The sequence below is a fragment of the Mixophyes fleayi genome, chromosome 4, assembly GCF_038048845.1.
Source record: "Mixophyes fleayi isolate aMixFle1 chromosome 4, aMixFle1.hap1, whole genome shotgun sequence".
NCBI classification, from domain to species: Eukaryota; Metazoa; Chordata; class Amphibia; order Anura; family Limnodynastidae; genus Mixophyes; species Mixophyes fleayi.
The window spans coordinates 335,414,358-335,437,546 of NC_134405.1; the positions used below are offsets into that span (position 1 = coordinate 335,414,358).

At 41.6% G+C, this 23,189-nt stretch overlaps 1 protein-coding gene across 1 annotated transcript; it reads right to left on the reverse strand.

Moving 5' to 3' along the window:
* Positions 1 to 4,041: 4,041 nt before the first annotated feature.
* Positions 4,042 to 6,865, reverse strand: LOC142153138 (E3 ubiquitin/ISG15 ligase TRIM25-like). The gene has a single exon (XM_075210458.1). The coding sequence runs from the start codon at positions 6,831 to 6,833 to the stop codon at positions 5,112 to 5,114; it is 1,722 nt and encodes a 573-aa protein (XP_075066559.1). The 5' UTR covers positions 6,834 to 6,865; the 3' UTR covers positions 4,042 to 5,111.
* Positions 6,866 to 23,189: the final 16,324 nt, after the last annotated feature.

Genomic DNA, 23,189 nt, shown 5'->3' on the forward strand with positions numbered 1-23,189 from the left:
TCCCATCAAGTATGTCAAAGACAGACAGCGTCGAAGTGTTATTTGTTGACTTTGTGAACAAAAAAACTGTCCCTGTTGCAAATCTTCATGCAATGAAGAGTGACTTTTTCATTTAAAGGCTCAAGCTTTCAAGTGTAGTGTTTATAACATCATTACACCAACAGGTAAAAATCCTTTTAATTGGGATAATGGAGTCACAAAGGAAATTGCACATATGTAATGCCCGCACAATGTTACTGGCGTTGTCTGACACCACAAATCCCCAGGAGAGTCTAAGTGGGTTAAGCCACTGAGAGATTATTTCCCTCAGTTTCTGGACTGATGCACCACTGGACTCAGCAAGGACAGAGCACTGGACTGATGCACCACTGGACTCAGCAAGGACAGAGCACTGGACTGATGCACCACTGGACTCAGCAAGGACAGAGCACTGGACTGATGCACCACTGGACTCAGCAAGGACAGAGCACTGGACTGATGCACCACTGGACTCAGCAAGAACAAAGCACTGGACTGATGCACCACTGGACTCAGCAAGGACAGAGCACTGAACTGATGCACCACTGGACTCAGCAAGGACAGAGCACTGGACTGATGCACCACTGGACTCAGCAATGACTTTTTTGATTTTTTTTTTATATTTTTTTAAAAGGATTTTTGTAGAATTTTTCTTTTTTTTTTCTTTTTATGGAAGAATTTTTAATACTTTTAAAATAAATATGCACTTAGCAGAACAAAGCACAGGACAAAAGCACCACTGGACTCAGCAAGGACAGAGCACTGGACTGATGCACCACTGGACTCAGCAGGACAGAGCACTGGCCAAAGCGCCACTGGACTCAGCAGGACAGAGCACTGGACTGATGCACCACTGGACTCAACAAGGACAGAGCACTGGACTGATGCACCACTGGACTCAGCAAGGACAGAGCACTGGACTGATGCACCACTGGACTCAGCAAGGACTTTTTTGATTTTTTTTAAAATATTTTTTTAAAAGGATTTTTGTAGAATTTTTCTTTTTTTTTTCTTTTTATGGAAGAATTTTTAATACTTTTAAAATAAATATGCACTTAGCAGAACAAAGCACAGGACAAAAGCACAGCTGGACTCAGCAAGGACAGAGCACTGGACTGATGCACCACTGGACTCAGCAAGGACAGAGCACTGGACTGATGCACCACTGGACTCAGCAAGGACAGAGCACTGGACTGATGCACCACTGGACTCAACAAGGACAGAGCACTGGACTGATGCACCACTGGACTCAGCAAGGACAGAGCACTGGACTGATGCACCACTGGACTCAGCAAGAACAGAGCACTGGACTGATGCACCACTGGACTCAGCAAGGACAGAGCACTGGACTGATGCACCACTGGACTCAGCAAGGACAGAGCACTGGACTGATGCACCACTGGACTCAGCAATGACTTTTTTGATTTTTTTTTTATATTTTTTTAAAAGGATTTTTGTAGAATTTTTCTTTTTTTTTTCTTTTTATGGAAGAATTTTTAATACTTTTAAAATAAATATGCACTTAGCAGAACAAAGCACAGGACAAAAGCACCACTGGACTCAGCAAGGACAGAGCACTGGACTGATGCACCACTGGACTCAGCAGGACAGAGCACTGGCCAAAGCGCCACTGGACTCAGCAGGACAGAGCACAGGACAAAAGCACCACTGGACGCAGCAGGACAGAGCACTGGCCAAAGCACCACTGGACTCAGCAGGACGGAGCACAGGACAAAAGCACCACTGGACTCAGCAGGACAGAGCACTGGCAAAAGCACCACTGGACTCAGCAGGACAGAGCACAGCACAGCACAGCACAGCACGAGAAATAGCAAGACAGAGGACCACCTAACACACCCTCCCTCTTCCCTGATCAATGCCCGAGTGTAGATGGCGGCGGCAAGCGGGGAATTTAAAGGTTCCGAGTATCGCGAGATCCGACAGCGGGATTATGACTCAGAGCCTCATTTTAAGTTTCGGAATCGGATTCCAGGAATCCGAGTCTGCTCATCCTTAATTATTTTATCAATAAATCAATCCCAAATTGTTTGTTATTTCCTGCAAATAAAAACATTGGATTTGGGATTACAGCAGCAATACATACTGTACAGATATCTTACTGCATGGACCAATCACTGATCAGTCTGTGCGCCGAAACCACATCACATGATCTGACACAGACCTGTTGTAATAAAAGGGCAAAATATACATTTACTTCAGACCAGTCAGGACAGGGGGCCCCATCATACGTTCTCTGTAATAGAGCCAAATGGGAGAGACCCTAAAAGATCTCCAGTCTCAGCCCCCGGTACCCTAGAAGGACAGGAGAACCTTTGTTTAATAGAGGTGACCTTCCTTAGTCAGATAAGGGGTCATATTGCTCGTCTGAACCCAGTTTTTGTGCTAGTTGTCATAATAATGCTTAGTATAACTCCAGGGGGTATATTTACTAAACTGCGGTTTTAAAAAGGTGGAGATGTTGCCTATAGCAACCAATCAGATTCTAGCTGTCATTTTGTAGAATGTACTAAATAAATGATAACTAGAATCTGATTGGTTGCTATAGGCAACATCTCCACTTTTTCAAACCCACGGTTTAGTAAATATGCCCCCAGATATAAGATCTGCATATGGCATAATTTGGGCTGATGCAAAAGTTAATAATAATAATAATAATATTATTATTATGGATGTCGTGGAAACACTATAGATGCCAGTGTTAGGATACATTTACTAGTTCGCTAGGTCTGTTAGGCTGGAACATGGGCTAAGTAAATAATGTGGTTTGGAGTTATCTACTCTTTTTGCCTTTGCATTGATTGCTCCATATTTCAAACGTTTCCACACAAAGCTGTAATAAGTTATCTTATGAGCCCAGGACTATACCAGCATCTGTTACCCCGCATGTTTAGTACCAATCGGAACTTTGTTTCAAGTTTAATCACCTCATTGGATAGAGAGTTGTGTATTTATAAGAACTAATCTATTTATTGTGAATGTGACATATTTATGGCCTGAGGAGTTAGACACCACTTCGCTAGACACACTGTTGTCTTTTTTATATGCATTTTTACACTTTGTTTTTTAATAAATACATGTTTAAGTTTGTAGCTTAGCGCTCGTTTCTGTTTGTTATTCTCAGTTAGCTATAGGAATTACAGTGTTTACACACAAATAAGATCCCTGGTGATATTGGGGTTTCAGGGTCATGTCAGAGTTGCCAACATTTTCAGCTTGTGTCCCCAGAGGTCTGTGTGTGGGGGCGGGGCTTGAAGAATTGTGTTGTTAGCCCCGCCCCAATGCGGTCACCACCCTTTTTGACCAATAAAACTAGGGGGTGGGGCCACAATGACGCGTCCATGATGCCAATAAGCCCCGCCCCCTCCATTTACTTCTCCACAGCCTGTCGGGAATCGGGAGAATTGCCCTCTCTCCTGGGAGTCCGGGAGACTGACCCAGATTTCGGGAGTCTCCCGGATATTCTGGTAGAGTTGGCAAGTATGGGTCATGTTTATATATGGACGTTTGGCTTGGGAGCATCTTTATAACTCATATTCACTCTCAGGTACACAACCTCCCACTCACCCTCTACTCTTCCAATATACTTTGTTATGTGTCAGATTTCTCAGCTATAATTGGAGAGAGTAATGGACAGAGAGCTTACTACCCTTAACACATCAACCATATAATAACTTAGATTACAGCTATGAATCATATTCTGTTCTCCATCTGCTTTAGACTATACATTCCCACTTTTTGAACCTCCCCTAAAGGAAATCCCAAAGCGGAGGTGCAAGTGGCAAAGTTCAGAGGGCGTGATGATGCAATTCTCGTCATTTAGGCACGTCCCCCCCTCCTCCCCCTGAACAACGCCACAATTGCAGTGACTCGCGCCATCAAGCCCCTGTCTGGGAGGGGGGCCTACTCTCCCAGGAGAGCTTCCTGAAAAGATATTGCTAGGTTCTCAATCTGGGATACGAGTACCACAAAGGGATCCTCAGATAGATTCAAAAGGAACTTCAGTCTGTTGATTGGAACATTTATTGATACATTTACACACTTACAGAGGGTTTGTAGCATCGGAAAGCTAACTTCACATAAACAAATATGCATATATTTTTTAAACAGCTTAGACCCTATGGGTAAATTACTGTATATATAACATTGTGTTACGTGTCAGTAATTGTTGGTTACATTTTCTGGTAAAGTTTATCTAACAGACACCATCAAAAACCATTTATACAGCGGGGGAAAGAGTAGGAGCCCGGGGCCCTCGCTCAGCCGCGTCATTCTCCCTACAACACTCTGTACTATGGTGCTGTCAGTTTATACACATATTAATTTCTACAAGATAATGTAACGTTTACATGCACTTATCATGTATACACGGACAATGTACATAATATCCCTTACTGCTATATGTACAATGATCTCTCTGTATGATGTCGGTATATAACACAGGCCAAAACCGGATTTATAGCGAGGGTGACTTATAATGTCAGTATTACATGTTAAAGCTTTATTACACTGAGTACCTGGAAGTAAGCAAGGGAGGCGTTATAAAGAGGTAATACAAAGAGGGATCACTGTATATTGGGCACTTTTATAGCAAACAATAATAATATTAATTATGCTTATTGAGTCTGAAAAATATCAGTTTAATTTTGCTAAACATTAAGGCATGCTGGGTGTTGTAGTATAACCTATATTGTATTATTTAAGAAACAGTCTTAAACTGAAATTTCCAGAAGCAGGAGCTTTACAATATCCCATTCACCCCCTGTAGACATCACAGCCAATAGTAGTAAGTGTAGTACAGACTACAGTAATAGGGTATACACTGACTGACAGACAGATATAGCAGCCAATCAGAGTTATCAGTGAATCAGAGATAGGGAAATCCCACATACATGTATATTTATATATTTATAATGAAAGTTTCTAACACACCAACAAGGGAACAAATCCAGACACACTGGTCACCTGGTTACATAGGAGGAGGGGCTCAGCTGTAGCTCCACCCACTGCTTTATTCTATTCGCTATATGTCCCGCCAATCAGATTCCTCTCCCTGTGATGTCCGGGCAGATTCCTTATAATATTTTGTTACAGCTCCTGACCCTCCCAGATATCGTTATACAACCTTCCCCTACCCATAATGCAGCATGAAGGGGCTCAGTGAATGTGGCAGTGACGGTGTGTAAGTGTCTAATCGGGTCACACAGAGCATAAAAGGACATCTGTCCAGCCTCATAATCCAGATATATCCTCAGTCTATCACAGGAAATATTGTCAGGTAACTGGATTTCTTTCCTGTTGTGTCTCATTGAATACTGAATATTATTCCTATCCAAACACCAGGACTTGTTATTATTTCCAATGTATGACTGATCTCCACTACTATCTATACTGGGATAACACATCCCTACCCTCCATCTACGTGAATTACTGACATCCACTTCCCAGTAATGTCGCCCTGAGGAAAATCTACTGATGCTTAATACTTGTTTATAACTTATTGGAGGAGCGGCAACTGCGAATCCAAATCCCTTAGATGTCATGCCAGTTGATGTACTTGATCCAAATATATTAGAGGTCATGCCAAATGATGTACTTGATCCAAATCCATTAGAGGTCATGCCAAATGATGTACTTGATCCAAATCCATTAGAGGTCATGCCAAATGATGTACTTGATCCAAATCCATTAGAGGTCATGCCAGTTGATGTACTTACATATTCACCAGTGTTTAAGTCTTCCAATATGTCTGTAGCTTCCTGCATATAGATCCCTATAGTTATTCCTGTTATTGTATCAGATAATGTGTGTAATATGTCTGAGATGAGACCCACATCCAGATCTCCTACACCATGGACCTGGTCATCATGTCTCTCTCTGTCCTCAGTATCACACAAGTCACCTGTGTCTGGGTCCTGTAAGACAGTCACTGGATCAGACATGTTACACAGCTCCTCAATGTGACACATGTTCCTGGACAGCTCGTCCTTCTTTATTTCCAGCTGCTGGATCAGATCAGAGACTGAGTGTGAAACGCTCTCTTCCTGCCTGGAGATCTCACTCAGGACTCTCTTCTCTAGGTCTTCCAGCTGTCTCCTGATGTCTCTAAACAGGGCAGTGACTGTCTCTGTTACACCAGCTGCTTTTTCCTGATCTTCTCTCCTGCGCTCCTGCAGTCTCTGGACTCTTTTCTCAGTCTCCTCTCTCTCTGCGGTCAGTTCCTGCAGAACATTTCTCAGTTTCTCCTTCTTCTTCTCAGAGGCCTCATCCAGTGACTCCATCTGATGTCCTCTGTGTTCCCCGATCAGACAGCAGGACACACAGATACAGGCAGCGTCCTCAGTGCAGTAATACTCCAGGATCTTCTTATGGACGGAGCATTTCCTGTTCCCCAGGGAAGTGGAGGGATCAGATAAGACGTGTTCTGCTGACTTGCTGTGTACTCTCAGGTGATTATCACACAGAGAAGCTTCACACAACAGACAGGATTTAGCAGCAGGTTCAGGAGAGTGAATACAGTAAGTGCAGTAGATCCCAGTCTCCTCCTGATCTGGCTGAGTAGACGGAAAACGCCCCAGTATGTTACGCAGAGTTATGTTTCTGTGTAGTGCAGGACGCTCCTGACACTCTGCTCTGCATTCAGGACAGGTATAAACTCCAGACCCCTCCTGTGTATCCAGCACACGATCAATACAGACCCGGCAGAAGTTGTGTCCACATCTCAGGTTTACAGGATCTGTATAAATGTTCAGGCAGATGGAACAGTCCAGCTCCTGTCTCAGATCAGCAGACGCCATCGCTGACAGCAGAAGAGAGAAATGAAAGTGAAACTCTCTGACACTCAGACGCTAGTGGGTGTATTTCACATTCTCCACACAGGGCGATGCTGAGCTTGTCACTCACATTATATCTAGAGGCTCAGTTATATTAAGGTAAACACCTATTACATAAATGCAGAATAATGTAATTATATGGAAAGAGTAAAGATCATTTCATAAATAACAGTTCATTTTTTTCATTGCTCATTAGATTTTAAACAGTATTAGGTTGTTATGGCTTTGTTACTGAAAAATGTAACACTAGTATTCCTTAATATGTCCTACTATCTACCATACCTACTAGAGATGAGCGGGCTCGGATATCTGAAATCCGAGCCCACCCGAACATTGCCGATCCGAGCCGGATCCGAGACAGATCCGGGTATTCCCGCCAATTGCAAAACTGAAACCGAGGCTTTGAGTCATAATCCCGCTGTCGGATCTTGCGATACTCGTATTCTATAAATTCCCCGCTAGCCGCCGCCATCTTCACTCGGGCATTGATCAGGGTAGAGGGAGGTTGTGTTAGGTGGTCCTCTGTCCTGCTATATCTCGTGCTGTGCTGTGCTGTGCTGTATTAAATCCGAACCAAAACCTTTCGTCAGGTGTTTTGCAAAACAAATCCGAACCCAAAACCTCAAGCAAATCCAAATCCAAAACACGAGACACCAAAAGTGGCCGGTGCACATCCCTAATCTATATTAGTATAGCAGATAATGAGACTTTTTCAGCTGATCAGTAGGAGCAGAACATGTGACTGTGCTACATAACCCAAGAAGTCAGGAATTATTTGGGTTTTGATACATTATTTAAAGGATATTTCCACCACCTATCTTTGTTATACTCTCCAATAGAATGCATTTAACATATACCTGACACAGCAGGCTGACTGTGCATGGACAATCTCTGCAGAAATGTCCATCCAACCAGCACATTACACCTGCAAAGTGCGGAGCCCCAAAGAGTCGTCCTGATGTCTGTCACAATTCAATGACGTGCTCCTCATTACTGCTGAGGCGGTTGTTGTTATATGGGTGGCAAGATAAGAGAACATGACCGGACCTGGAGGACTCTACATAGAGACCAATGATCTTATCTGAGTCTCCATCTCTCTCTCACATTCATCTGACAAGAGCGGAGGAGAAAGGGAAATATCATCATCATTTATTTATATAGCGCCACTAATTCCACAGCGCTGTACAGAGAACTCACTCACATCAGTCCCTGCTTACAGTCTTTATTGTAAGCACGGACTTTAGAGCTTACAGTCCAAATTCCCTAACATACACACACATAGACAGAGAGAGGGGTCTATTTATGACCCTTCTTTTTTTTCTGTAGAAACTTTTCAATCCTCATCGCATAGATGCGGATTGAAAAGTTTCTCATATGTATTAAAAATCAACACAGGAACAGCCGTTCCGAAAAACGGCTGCTCCTGTGAAGTCTTACACTTACCTAACACTGGATTCTTCTCTTTTCCTCCCTCTGCGGTGCCGATCGTCCCTCTTTCAATCCCTGTGCGCATGCGCCGACCGGTAAACTCGGGCATGCGCACAGAGATCCCTGTCTGCAGGAAGCTGAGGCATGTGATGGAGGAATCATGTGATCCCCCACACATGCGCTGTGCAGCTCTGCTCGTCAGAGCAGCGCTGTTTTCAGTGTAATGTTTCACTTATGTTAATGTACGCCAGCTTCAGATGGCACCAGCTTCAGATGGAGTCAGTGTCGGACTGGGGCATGAAGGGCCCACCGGGGAATGCAACACTAAGGGCCCACCAAAGGTGGTGGGGTCAGCCATCATAGAGGCGGAACCAGACACTAGAGGGGGAGTGGTCAGTCCACGAAAGACAGCTAGCACCTTAGTGTAGTGAAACTTCAAGCCCCAGCATGCTTTGCCAATATATAGCAGCTTATTGCTGTAAGGATATGCTGGGACTTGTAGTTTCACAACACCTGGATTACCACAAGTTAGCCAAGCCTGCACTAGACTCAGAACATTTGACAGACTGTCCTACCTGTTGTTGTCACTTTTACCACCTGTGGCTGCTGGTTTCTTTAGTTGCGGCTTGTCTGGATTCAGGAATGTTGAGGGCCCTATTTGGAAAAAATAATGGGTACATTTAGAAATGCCAACCGTCCCTGCCATTAAATCAACAGCACCTACATTCAATTATAGACCCAAACCACCTCAGCATTAAAGGTCCCATCACCCCCTCCCTATAGTGTTCTCTGTGCAGCCCCCCCTCACTAGAGTTTAGTATAGTCAGCCCCCCTATAGTTTAGTATAGATAGGCAGCCCCCTATGCCACATAGTAGTGCCCCCAAAACAATGCTATGCCACACGGTAGTGCCTACAATGTTACGCCACGCAAGTGTCCCCGATTCATATTATGCCTGCAATAGTCCTCTCAATTCACACACATTTTATATATATATATATATATATTGAGAACAGATGTAATGGGAGACCGCATATACTTTTTACGATGAGCGCTGCCTTAGTACTTTCTGGTAAAAATAAAAAGAAGGTGAAGAGGGTGATGCTGCCACTATTCCCAGGGGGTAGAGTATCCTGACAGTACTCAAAAAAATTAAAATTTACAGGGTTTTATGGGATGGCCGCAAATCAGGGGGGAAGTGGGACACACAAGGATACAAACATACGCACCTATTTGGACTGTAATGTGTATCTAATACTGGGTGTGTGTAATGATCAACAAAGCTAAATTAATATCAAGACCAATACTAGTAACATTGTAATCCAGTGTTATCAAGATAAAAAACTGTAATACATAAATGATTTTTTAGCACAAACAATATAAACAACTGGTTAAAGTATACTTACCCAAAAGTTGATTGATGCAGCCTCTCTGATCTTCTCCCTTCAGCGGCGCGGGAACACCCAGCTGACAGGGTGAGTGGGCGGGTCACATGATGACTGGCTGTCAGTGACAGCCAGTCATCCGCAGCAGCGGGGACGCTGGAGAGGAATGCGAGCACCCTGGTGTGAACAACGGGCCTCCAGGTAAGCTCCGCCCACATCTAAAAGGGGGTGTGGCCGTAAGGTAGCCGGGCCTACCGGTAATTTTACCGGTAGTCCTGTGGGCCAGTCCGACGCTGGATGGAGTACATTAACAAGTAAAAAAAGAGAAATAATTCACCTGCCACACTTTAATACATAGCGGTACTGAGCACTCCCCATACATTGTTATTGGGAGTGCTCAGTAAAACGCTAATGGGTGCAAAGCAGCAGATAGATATCTGCTGCTATGCTAGATTGATACATAAGGATTTTAACGGTAAAGCCCCGAAAACGTTGTTTTCGGGGCTTTACAAGGGGGGAAAACTTTAATAAATAGACCACAGAGAGAGAGAGAGAGACTATGGGAAATTGAATAGCAGCTAATTAATCTACCAGTATGTTTTTGGAGTGTGGGAGGAAACCGGAGCACCCGGAGGAAACCCACGCAAACACGGGGAGAACATACAAACTCCACACAGATAAGGACATGGTCAGGAATTGAACTCGTGACCCCAGTACTGTGAGGCAGAAGTGCTAACCACTACGCCACCATGCTGCCCTCTAACCTTGAAAGATGTTTATGTATATTTAAAGATGAAGAATGTGCAATGTAAAGGGTTGTAAAGTGATCATAGTGTATAAATACAGTTATGTCTACAAGGTTTATGAGTGATATTTTTCTAAAAAAAGTTCAAAGATTTTCCTATGTTCTCGTGCCCAACAAACAATGTTTCAGACACAGCCGGTGCCAGGAGAACATGGGGTCTGTCCAGCCCTCACAGAGGTCTTATTGTACAGTAATGTCCTGGATGTCAGTAACAGTCTGAGTTACTGACACTTTATAGGGTAGAAAAAAAATAAAGTCCCTTATAATGGTGCTGGGAAGACACCCAATATTATCAGCTGTGAATAAGAGGCAATGCTCCTCCTAACAACACCACATACAGGGAGCAAAAACCGCCAAATACACAGGGGTATTAGGGAGTCAAATAAATATGGTGCATAAAGTCTATATCCTGAATCACTGCACTTACATATAAACCAATTGATTCAAAAAGTCATAATTTAATGCAAAATGAACTAAAACACAGCCTATTAGGACTGCAGGATCAAATGCAAATATCAATCACCCAAGAGCCAGTCCGGGGTCTATACCAGGCATAACATGTAAAATCATTGGAATATTCTCCAATGGACTCCGGTGTTATATTAATATAATCTTCTATGTGTGGTGTAAATCTGCACTGCTGGGGGCGTGGCCTGAGCACACGTGGCGCGAGACGTGATTGGTCTACTCTGCGTTTTATCCTATAATCACCCTGATTAAGCTGTTTTTTCTGAAGCAAATCCATTATGCCCCACCCCCTTGGAGGCGTGGTCATGTGACCAGTGTCCAATCACATCAGGTTTCTCCTCAGCAGGGACAATGGAGGATGCAGCCTCAGTCACTGAGTCACTGCTGTTCTCTCCTATGTCCCGCTCTAGTGAGCTTATAACAGATAACAGACAGAGGACGTGGTGTATGTAGTTCCTATCACTGTGTGCATTCGGCGGAGGGATACACCGGTCTTATTTTGTGCTGTATATAATGGTGTATGAATCTATCTTCTGTGTAATGTGTTTCCTGCAGTTCTACAGTAAAGAAGCAATAACCACTGTGTCATGGTCACTGAAGACTTTTATTTACATATAAGCCACAGATATAACACAGGACACGTCCTATTAGACCTTCATCTTCATCATCTTCAGGGGATGTAACAAAAAAAAAAAGATTTCCTGTCAGAAATGTCTCTGTCAGTGATACCCCCATCTCCCCTATACAGACGCTGACAGACACCTCAGTATATATGGGAGAGGAGAAAGAGGGAGAAAATAAAAAGGAGAAACACATTTAATTGGGGGTCTTAGTAACACATGGCTGAATACCTGAATAAATCAGCCCAACGGTTTTAGTAACTGTAATAGATAGCGGCCATTTTGAATCTGGTGCCATTCTTCTCTGTGTAGCGGCCATTTAGTATATGGCAGCCTTAGGGCTATCCTATTATTAGCTGTACCTTATGTTCTCTCAAGAAATCAAATACAACCATATAATTAAGAGAAGCAAAAATAATAGGAAGGAACAAGGAAAACATAATTAGTTTATCACATTAAGGACGTGCATTTGTGGTAAAATTTTGTGTCTGACTTAACGCCATCGGTTGTTCATCACTTCATGTGTTACTGTGGGGGCCTCTTCTCTCTACACAAGTTAACACTCAGTTACCTACATACAGAGGTCTCAGTAACGGCCATCTATTACCTACATCCTGGGACTTTACATTATTGGATTGCTAGCTGTAGTGTATCTTTATATCTGTATGATTGTGTGACTGTGGGAAGGCAGTTTATGGAGGAAGGTTGTGATTAACTAAAATATTTATTCCTGGACATGTTCTTATCGATTTTTAAAACAATGGATTGTTACCATTATGTTTAAGTGTTATTGAGCTGATTGTTTGCCCCTTTATCCCAACCAAGTATTAAAACTAAATTGACAGTAATACTAACAGGCATTTTACATAGTAGATAAGTGTGTACCTTTATTAGTAGAGTCTCAGTTAACGCCTATCTGCACAGCGGGTGTACACTAATTTAAATAGCATATTCGGGTGGCTCTTCTTTAACACCTCAGCACTTATTCTTGCCATCTCCTTTCACACAGGTACAAATTTATCTGAAACACATCCCACAGCAGGTCTCTTACATCCATACACACCTAACCACTGCCACCACCTGATGTATTAGGGCAATATGACCCCAATCTCTGTTACACAAATGTACCCACTGACACACTATGCAATTCAATGGGTTTAACATATCAGCATCATCACCATTTATTTACATAGCGCCACTAATTCCGCAGCGCTGTACAGAGAACTCACTCACATCAGTTCCTGCCCCATTGGAGCTTACAGTCTAAATTCCCTATCACACACACAGACAGACAGAGTAGGATCAATTTGTTACCAGCCAATTAACCTACCAGTATGTTTTTGGAGTGTGGGAGGAAACCGGAGCACCCGGAGGAATTCCACGCAAACACGGGAAGAACATAAAAACTCCACACAGATAAGGCCATGGTTGGGAATTGAATTCCCAATTGGTCCTTTTCTCTTGCATAGATTAAATTATGAATGTTTGTATCTTCTCTACAGATTAATGGAATCATTATTAGACAATCTCTTTCATGTTTCAAGAGTTTAAACATCCAAAATATTAATTTATCTGAAATTGGTTATACAGTTTAATTACAATGTGTCATTTAGTTCTCACTTGTGCCTGGAGTTTTATTAATATAGTATAACTAAGCTCTCCTACCTACTACTATATTGAAGGTGGAGTTATAGACTCATTAAGTATACACTTATAAAAGGCAGCGTCAAATTGAAATGTTAACCACCTGCCTTCTAAAACGGTGACATGCTTCCTGCAAACAAACGGTGTCACCTTATCATACAATTAGTGCAAATATAAATATGTACCAAGTGGTTTAATTGTGAATCCTGGGTTATTGAAGTACATAGTGTATGGCATATTTTCAACACATTTCTAATGTCTTATTCAATATACTTAATATTCAATATACTTAGTAAAAACAATTTCTTTGCGATATACTCATTTTTCAAATATATAGACACACAGTAAATAACATTTTCATATAAACAAAAAGCAATACTGTGTACTAATAGATAAAGTTTGTGGTATAGCGGCTAGGACGAGCTGTGGTTAGAGTGACCTTGTGATACAGACTATAGTTATCTGTATTGAGGACTGGCAGAGATGTTTGTAAAAAAATGTCCAATAACCAGGTACATGCAGGGCCATCTTTTCCATTGGGCACGATGGGCAGGTGCCCGGGGGCCCCACGGGCATGGGGTCCCCATAATCACGTCTCTTAATGAGAATAAATAATCCTGCAAAAGAAAAAAACCTGCAAAAAAAACCTTCAAGTGTCACTGAGCAAGTACATCTATCTATCTCTATATATCTATATCTGTATCTGTATACATCTATATATCTATATCTATATCTAGGGGCCCCGGTGCACTGCTTTGCCCGGGGGCCCATAATGTTGTTAAGATGGCCCTGGGTACATGGAAATGATTTTGCAGATTCTTGGAGAGATTTGAGTTCCGTGTAGGTGAAGTAACACAGTTGAACAGATCTTTTATGTTCAGTGTGAGTAGTAATTACATTTTGCTTCATACACTGCTCGGTCTGCTGTGAGTAGTGATCAGGAGGAAGCTGATTCTTATCAGATGTTGTTCTAGGGGTGATGTGTAGAGCTCTGTCTCCTGTACTATTTAATATTCCACTTATAGTTTCTTTGGAGATGGTTCGGGAAGTTGGCGATTCTGGCTCCCCAGATGTTGATTAGGAGGCAGTGTCCATAGTCCTCCTTCTCTCGTTCCTCGAGGAAAGCCTTTACGTGTAGTGGTGGTGAAACCGCTGGTGAGTTAATGTGCCAACACTGAAGCTCTACGTTATGGCACTGGGTGCTGAGTTCTAGTTGTTATCACCTGTGTTGATTTCTTTACTAATACAAATAGGTCTGCTCAGTGTGGTGACACGGACTCAAATCTTAGTTGCTAAATGTTAGTCTCACAGCTCCAGATTATCGGTTATTCGGACGGCTCATAGCAAAACCAAACAGTAGTTGAGACCCTCTTACCCACTATGTCACACTGACATTATAAACTGAATTTGCGTGGCAATATGTGGTATTGTCTCGGTTGGTGGGTAACTCCGTGTGAGCAGGTAACTGAGGTTTTCAAATAGACAAGTGGATATTTTTATTGACATTTTTGAAGCTGAATTAGAAACATTCACAAAAACTTCTCACCACTAAGTTCCATATTCATGACAGAAAATACTTGCTGTTATTGTAATATGTAAAAAAAAAATCCTTATCCGGAGTAACATTACCTGGCATTAATTTTGGCTGTTATATTACCAGTCAAGTGCCCTTAATGAGTCTACAGTTCAGCAGTGAGATGCGTTTAGTTAAAGTTGGAAAAAACAGTGCTCAAATGAATGGGATCCCATATGGACAATGTCATAATTTTGGCGTTATGAGAGTTTGTGAAGTGACCAGACCCATCTAGTCCTCGTATTATTTATAGAGGAAGTAAGAGCTTCTGTCTGTCACTGCTAATTGGACAGTGCAGGAACTGGAGAATTATTGTGGAGAATCGTTAATTTGGTTCAGCAAGAAAGAAATAATAATAAGAAACAAAAATAAATCCATCCAGGTGTAGCCTTAAAATGCAGACACAGGTCTCTGAACTTACACATATAAGCTGGAGCCTTGTTATACTAGGTTATGTGACCAGCAGAATAATCACAAGTTCTTTACCTCTATCAACCGCTCCTTTACTCTCTGTCCCCGGTGGGGAGTCCATGTTCCCTTGCTGCCTTCTTATGTCTGTTTCTCTTTGCTCCAATTCCTCTTTCAACATCTCCAGCTCATCCTGCATATGAACATAGCGACAATTACACACCTGAAGGAAATGGGATCAAACACGGTGACCGGTCTGTCCCAGGGGCGAGGTGGATGCTGATTTATTGAAAAAAATGCATTTACACAACCGGTATTTACGTGGACATTTGTGGGATATTTTATAGTTCTGTGGAAGTAAAGTACAGAAGTGGGCGGAGACAGGAGGGCGGGGACAAGCTGAGGTGATACTTGGGAATACATGATTGTTATGGTCACATTGTATTCTGACCTTAAATGGTTTTATTTTAAAACAGGACTGGTGTTTAATACCAGTAGGAACAAGGTGATAATGTCACTAATCTTATTTCACATGTCCACATGAATATATAAGATCAGGTCATACACGGCATGCACACACGCATCCTAGATATAATAATACACAAGCACACAACTGGGGAAAACAGGTTCCACAAACTCTAGTCTGTTAAATACAGAAGAGAAATTACAGATGGCAGAAAAAAAGAACAATATTAACACGTTCAACTTGTAGAAATATCCACTCAGCATCTCCAACTTATACACCCACATCACACGTAATGTTCCTTATCTCACCCCACAGCTATCACTGCTCCCCACATTCTTAATCTATCTCAGCATTAACCCCAGTGTACCCCCCTATCAGTCTCAGTGTCCTCAGTGCGCACTCACATTACCCCAATTGTCTTTTATACTCATTGTTCCACCTATGTCCACAGGCCAATAATAGCCCCAATGCCTCCATGTCAATCCACACTTATAGTATTCACAATACCCCCCTATCTTCTCAGCTCCCCCCTCATTAGACCTAATGTTACACATATATACCTAGGGGGCAGTGACCCCATCAAACGGAGATGATAGGTTGGAAATGGAAAGTACTTTTTTAGTTGGAATTTTTCTTTATAATAGATTAACCATTATTTGAATTGACTGGATTGACTTACCCAGGTAATATCAGATGCTGGTATATCTACCCACCTTCCATTTTGATCTATATCAGACCAATCTTCCATATCTATCTATAAGACACAAATAGCAGTGTGATAATATACATCCTTTATGCATTTTAAGGAATAAAACTTGATATTGTAAATACAAAGGCTAGTAAGTGTAGCATAAGCAAAAACATTCTGTAGCTCTCTGTCAAAGATTGTGATTGGTTCCAAGCTGCATCCATCACTAGACCAAATAGGATTTCCTGTCGGGTGTCTGGTAGTATAGACTGATATTTCCCTATAGAACACAGCCTTATCTCAAAGTCTATGATTCCTACATGTACCTTCTATAGCGCAGTGCGCCTAGTTGTACACACACATGCAAAAGCCAGATCTCATATTCTGGGATGTCATAATAATGAGATTCAAGGGGTGGTGAAGGAGCTTTTTGGGTGCTTTTCCCTATTTTTCAGGGTGCCGGGGAGGATTTTTCTCCAAGCAACAGAGCTGGAATTAACACATCATTATAGGTGATAGAAACCAGGCTTCAGCCATATGTTTAATGGGACCTTCAAGTTGCATTTTTCCTGTAATAAAAACACTAAAACTCACAATAGTGCCAGATGTAATACAGACAGTTTCTTTGTGCATGGATGTGTTGGGTGATCCGTCCGAGTTATGTGGATGAATGAAACCATCGTCCGGGTGGCGGGACAGTCCCCTAAAATCGTGACATTTGGGAAGCATGTTTATATAGAAATATGAAATATTATAAAGTAATGAAACAAGTGCTTATAAACTCTAAAGACTGGAAAGTAGGTGAGCACCCTGAAGTGCAAAAACCATATAAGGACACTGGTCCAAAATCACAGTCATTTGCAGTGTCTATGCAACACCCCGTTGGTGACTATTATTTAATTACCCCGCGTTAGTCTTTGAGGCCCACAGGTGTTGCAAGAAATGTTCTGTGATAATGTGATGGATATGTGGATTATCTTCAGGTGCGCCACCAACACCTGTGTCTGTGACCTTGCTCCGATCTGGTCACTGGACTCTGCGGCACCACATCCCACGGCAGAGACGCCGCCAGACACACAGACCAATAATATGATGCCGCACGAAGTGGGGAATTTTGGACAATTCATTAGCCAGTTTTATTTGTTAAATTATTGTTTTAAAAATACGTTTGATTTATTTATTTATTTAATAATCTTTTGATTCACTAAACTTCTACTATTGCTAGAAATGATCTTCCCTCAATATTTACACTTTTGCTAATGATTTACAGCTGTTAGCCCTGTGTGATAACACACTTATCAAATACTCTACTCAGATCGGTTGATGACTTCCAGACATGTCTCTCTTCCACACACTCAATATGTACATTAATGTATTATCAATGCAATGTACTTTAGTTGGTGCACTAGATGTACGTAACAGGCCTGAATGATCCTTTCAGCAGTGAATTATAATTATGGATCTTGAAAGTGGGACGGCTTTTTCAGTATTACTTTATAATGCTGTTAGTCTTTTAATGTGTTTAATATATCATAGTATTTGAATGATAAGTATCCTGCATTTATTCCATATTACACAAAGTTACTGAACAATATGAGAGTAGTACTATACAGGTATAAAGGTGACATACGTGTCTGATGTGTAATGCTTGGAGCGTTTACTTATCTGTCTGTCCTTTCTGTACGTCTCTCCTGAACACACACTGACTTCCCTCTATTGCTAGTGTCGAAGTCAGCAAATTGGATAAAGTCATTTCAATTAAAATCGAGCAAACTTGGTTGTCTTTGTCTGAAAAGATGCCTACGGTACGCTACGGCGTGAAAGGGCGTACGCAGCTGCAACACGTGGCAGCAACAGTATTTAGCCTTTTACATACATTCGCACAAACACGCATACTTGTAAAATAGTACACATTAATGGTAGTTGCAACACATAGTCATTTATGTCGAAATATAGTAGTATTTATGTTATATATTATAAGTTATATGCACATTAGTGAAATATATGGAACAGGTTGAAGGAATCATATCATGTGTGGTATCATAATAAACCTCTTAACATTTGCTACTGTTTGGTTCACTCTGCGAGGGAATCGCAGAGTGCATACACAAGTTATGAATGATAGGGAATTATGAACTACTTAAGACTAAGGAATCTTGGCGGGAAGAGCAGAGCATACCCCCTGGAGAGGTGACCCCCTCCTTTGGATTCTTTAGGATGAACCAGCCAATGATTGACAACCCCTTGGACCTTCCTGAAACCTGGACCAATAGAAGCAAGCTATACCATCTTCATTGTGTTACTGTATTCCTGTGTGCATATAAGCAGCAGCTTCTCATCTAGTGTTCAGACATCTTGTCCCCAGACTTCAGGATTGAATGACTGTACACTGGATCCAGAGCGCCTGCGATAAGTAACGGCTGTACTTATTATTATTTCTCTTGAATATATTACGCTACTTTAAGAGAATAAATCTTTGTGCGTTGGAAACACAAATCGAGATTCGACAATCGTTATTGGTTAGCGACAATACACACTTAACACTAGATACTCTGGATTTCACTTTAGTTTCATCTTTCAGTCACATTTGACAAGGAACAGTAGTATATATATAAAGTTGAAGACTCAGTCCAATAATAATTCTTTGTTTCTACTACAAGAACAGAAGAACAGATTTTTTTCTGTTCTTTTATTTGTTCTTTATTATATGACTCTTGCTGCTGCTCTGACAAGCTTTATAATCTTTATTAATACCTCGCTACACTTATCTTTACCCTTCATTCACGCTCTCCTCACTGACACCTCCTTCCAGTACTTCACTCTCCAACCCCATTTACCAACTTCCTTCTGTCAACTGCCAGCTGCCCACAACTGAGCTCTGCACACTCACTAACTGTAATGGCTCATGATATCTCCTTCCTCCTCTCCTCCCTCAAAGCATGCTGGGAGCTGTAGTTCTCAATTGTAGTTCTGGCTCAGACCATACAGCAGCACGTGTGTGTTATGTCACATGGTAAAGTCAATGTTAATTAAGTGATACCACAGTTCCAGGGAATTACATCTAGCTCCACACCCTGGGGTCATATTGTTCTAACTGCTGAGATCATTGTGTTTATAGAAATACTATCAGCCCTTATACATATTGTATCACTCTGTACTCACACGTGACTCAGAGTTAATAAATGTCCTGTTCCTCTAACCTCTAACTCACACTCTCCCCAGCCAGGTACTGCGCAGTTTACAGGTCATAGCTCTCCTGTGAGACCTCGTCCGCGGAATGCCAAGGTCCGATGTACAAGCATTAAATGGAAATAAGTGGGACAAGCTGAGGGCCTGCTGAACAGATTAAGAAAATTGTCATTTGGTTTATAACTGGGTTTATTTCCTATTTATTTTCTTTTCAATAATACAGTTTACTGGAATCTTACATTCAAACTTACTTTATTTTTTATAGTTGAATTTTGTATATTTGATGTTAAATACCCCATTGTTTGGACTTTGTTTGCACATTCGTTTTCTCCTACTTCTTAAATGGCAAATTTGTTCCTTATTGTAAGTTACACATAACAACCAAGAACAAACTTCTTTTGGGGTCGGCTTTTTCTGCAGAATGAGACTCTGAACCAGTCAACCAGATAATGCACAAATATAGCATCATAGCACCATCTACTGGACAAGTTGTATATTGCACTAATTGCTATTATTCTGTGATTTTTAGGGGCCTAATTATTATTAGTCCCCCATTCATATTGAAAAGTGTGATATTTTATTGAAAAAAATCGCTTATGAACTGCATTTATGAAAAAAAATGGCCAAAGCAGCGGAGCGTTACTCAGATGCCCCAGTAACACTGGCCTGGAGTGTTAAGAGTTAAGTGACCAATTCATTGGGCCAGTCTCTGCAGCGGTGTGCTTTGGTGAACCAGCTTAAGCATGATCAATGGAGCTGAAATTCCAAGATTTGGACTTTTCAATTCCCCTAATGTAAAAGTAAAAATAAATAAAAATGTATAAAAACATATTTTATTTGCTTTTATTTAGAAAACAAAAATATTTCTAAACATCAATGCAATAAAAACCTTTTTTATTTTTACTGTAGCTTTCTGAATATAAAGAACATAAAATAAAATATTTGCTACATGTGGAACCAATAGAATGCCAGAGCAGTCCAGAAAACCATATAGAATTTACTAGGCTGGAATAAAAATTATGCAGATAAATATTCATGATGAAGCCGACACAGATTAAAAATGTGAAAATGGTGTAATGAGGAGTAATATCTACAATCGTCTCTGATAGTGAAATGGTCAGGGGCAGCTAGTGAGGCCCAAGGGCGGGCAATGTGCTATATGTGGGGAGGGGGCATATTTATGTAGGGAATTATTACATGAACAGCTATTTTCATTGCTGCAGAAACAGCAGCATTACTTCCTAATACCCCCCTCAGGGCTGCCATCAGAAATTTTTGGGTACAAATGTAACTGGCAGGGCCCCCTCCTTCCTCCTCTCACCCCACCCACATTTTTAAATTATCCTCTACCCATCCACCCCCACTATCTCTCCACCCACCTCACAGCCCCTGTTCTATCTATCTATCTATCTGTCTATCTATCTATTTATCTATCCCCTAGTTTACTTTCCTCTCTGCTTCTCCTCTTCTTTGCTCCTTTCAGCTCCTCTCCATTGACAGCACTGTGATGTTAGTTCCGTGAAGTCAGATGTATACCTGGGACTGGAGCAAATGTCGTCAGACGGATGTGCTGTTTAAAAGGGGGCCCTCTGCTGCATCCTTAATTCAGTGCAGAGAGTTCCCCCTAATTCCCAGGAGCAGCTGCTGCCTAGAAAGGGAGGTCCCTTAATTCACTGTGTGGGTCTCTACCACTAATAAATCTTTTTGGGCCCAGGGCTGAACGGGCCCCATACTGCTGTACTCCCTGTACCCCCCTGATGACGGCCCTGACCTCCTTCTATTATTAGCTGCTCCTGTGTGTATTAAGGACACCTACCTCTATACACAAAGAAAGATCCATTGTGGGTGCTGCATTACCTTGCTGTGGCCCTGCTGATGGTCCTGCTCATCCTGAGATGGCGCTAACAGTAGAAGAGCACTGGAAAAGTCTTTATTTCAGTGCTGGTCTTATTAAAATGATGAGGGCTATTTTCCGGAGGCTAACAACTTTTCCCGGCAGCTTATGCCTGTAATCCATCTCTGTGTGTTATAAGGAAATAAACAAATAAACTCTTATTTATACTTTGGTCAATATTTTTTTAAACACCTGTTTATTTGCAGAGAAATAAAAATTCAACATACATTGGTATACAAATATACATTACAAGTTAACCCGTGCATGATACTTATGCATTCCAGTCAAATCAAGCTACTTAAGGTGTTAAAAAGGTTCTTGTCATGCATTTGGGGCTAGGCCAGGCCTCCTCAGGGGAAGAGCGTTACTTCCAGACGTAAGCGCCCTTTTTTAACGTGGTTTTGCCCACATGTCACCACCTCATCATTCTTCTCCATCACCTCATCCTTCATCTTCATCACCACATCCTTAATCTCCATCATCTTACTGTTCTAAAACCTCTCGATACACAACATTTCTGCTAAACACCTTATCGCTGTGCTCAATCAGTCTTCCTTGAAGGGCAGTATTCATAACCTGCACTTTCACATCACTGCTTCTCCGTACTCGTGAAAATGCGACATACAATTGTCCATGACCAAAGACAGGCTCTGGTAAATAAATACCCACATGGTCAAGTGTTTGACCCTGTGACTTGTTAATGGTCATAGCAAATGCCGCCTTCAAAGGGAACTGCCGCCGTCTTAGCTTAAACGGCAGTCCTGTTTCGGATGGACATAAGTCAATTCGAGGTATCATCACCTTCTCTCCTTCAGCAGAGCCAGTCAAAGCTTCTGCTTGTATCACATTCGTTTTCAGTGCTGTCACTACTAATCGAGTGCCATTGCACAGTCCTATCTTAACATTCAGATTTCTCAATAGCATAATAATGCTTCCAACTTTCAGTCTTAATCTGTGCCTTGGCATTCCGGAAGGAGTCAAGAGTTTGAGCCCTCAACTCGTAAATTTAGCCTTTACTACCCCTCTCACGGAGGGAAGGGGGGATGATGGAAGTAAACTGACTTCACTATTATAATTTTTTTGTCAAATAATGTCAGTATACCAAATTTCAGGTCAATTGGATGAGCCCTTTCTGAGAAAATAGTTTTTTACACACACACACACAAACACACACACACACACACCGCAAGGCTTATATATATTAGACAAGGGGAAAAATGAAGGCGAATAGTAGCTGAAAAGATGGTAAAAGGGGAAGGAGGGAGTAGGGGGTATAAAGAAAGAGGGAAGGGGAAATATCAAAATTACAAATAACCTATTTATTATACAATAGCACAGATATTAATATGCTGTTACACATTTACCACAGTAGACACTAGCAAAGGAGAAAAAGTAGTAGAGAAGGATTATGGGGGAGGGGGGGGCAAAGGATACATAGACATAAGTTAAATCATCAATCATAAGTCATCATACAATGCTACAACCATATCATGGGAAACCATTTAGTTCTCTCAAATACCTCCATAAATATGAGATTGATCTTCTAAGGATTCAATCAATATACCTCATTTTGCATAGAAACTTTTAACTCCCTTTTCCAGAGAACGTAGAGCGTTTATCAAAATATAAGATCTCTAGTAGCTCCAGCTTAATTGCTGTAACCGTTGGAGAGAGATGCGAGGTCCATTTGGCTTTTTTTGCTAACGTAATGACAATCGTGAGTAAAGGGATAATCTGCCGATATGATAATTCC

What these genes read in the sequence shown, in the direction of transcription:
- LOC142153138 (XM_075210458.1), bottom strand. Translation starts at nt 6,833, where the DNA reads ATGGCGTCTGCTGATCTGAGACAGGAGCTGGACTGTTCCATCTGCCTG.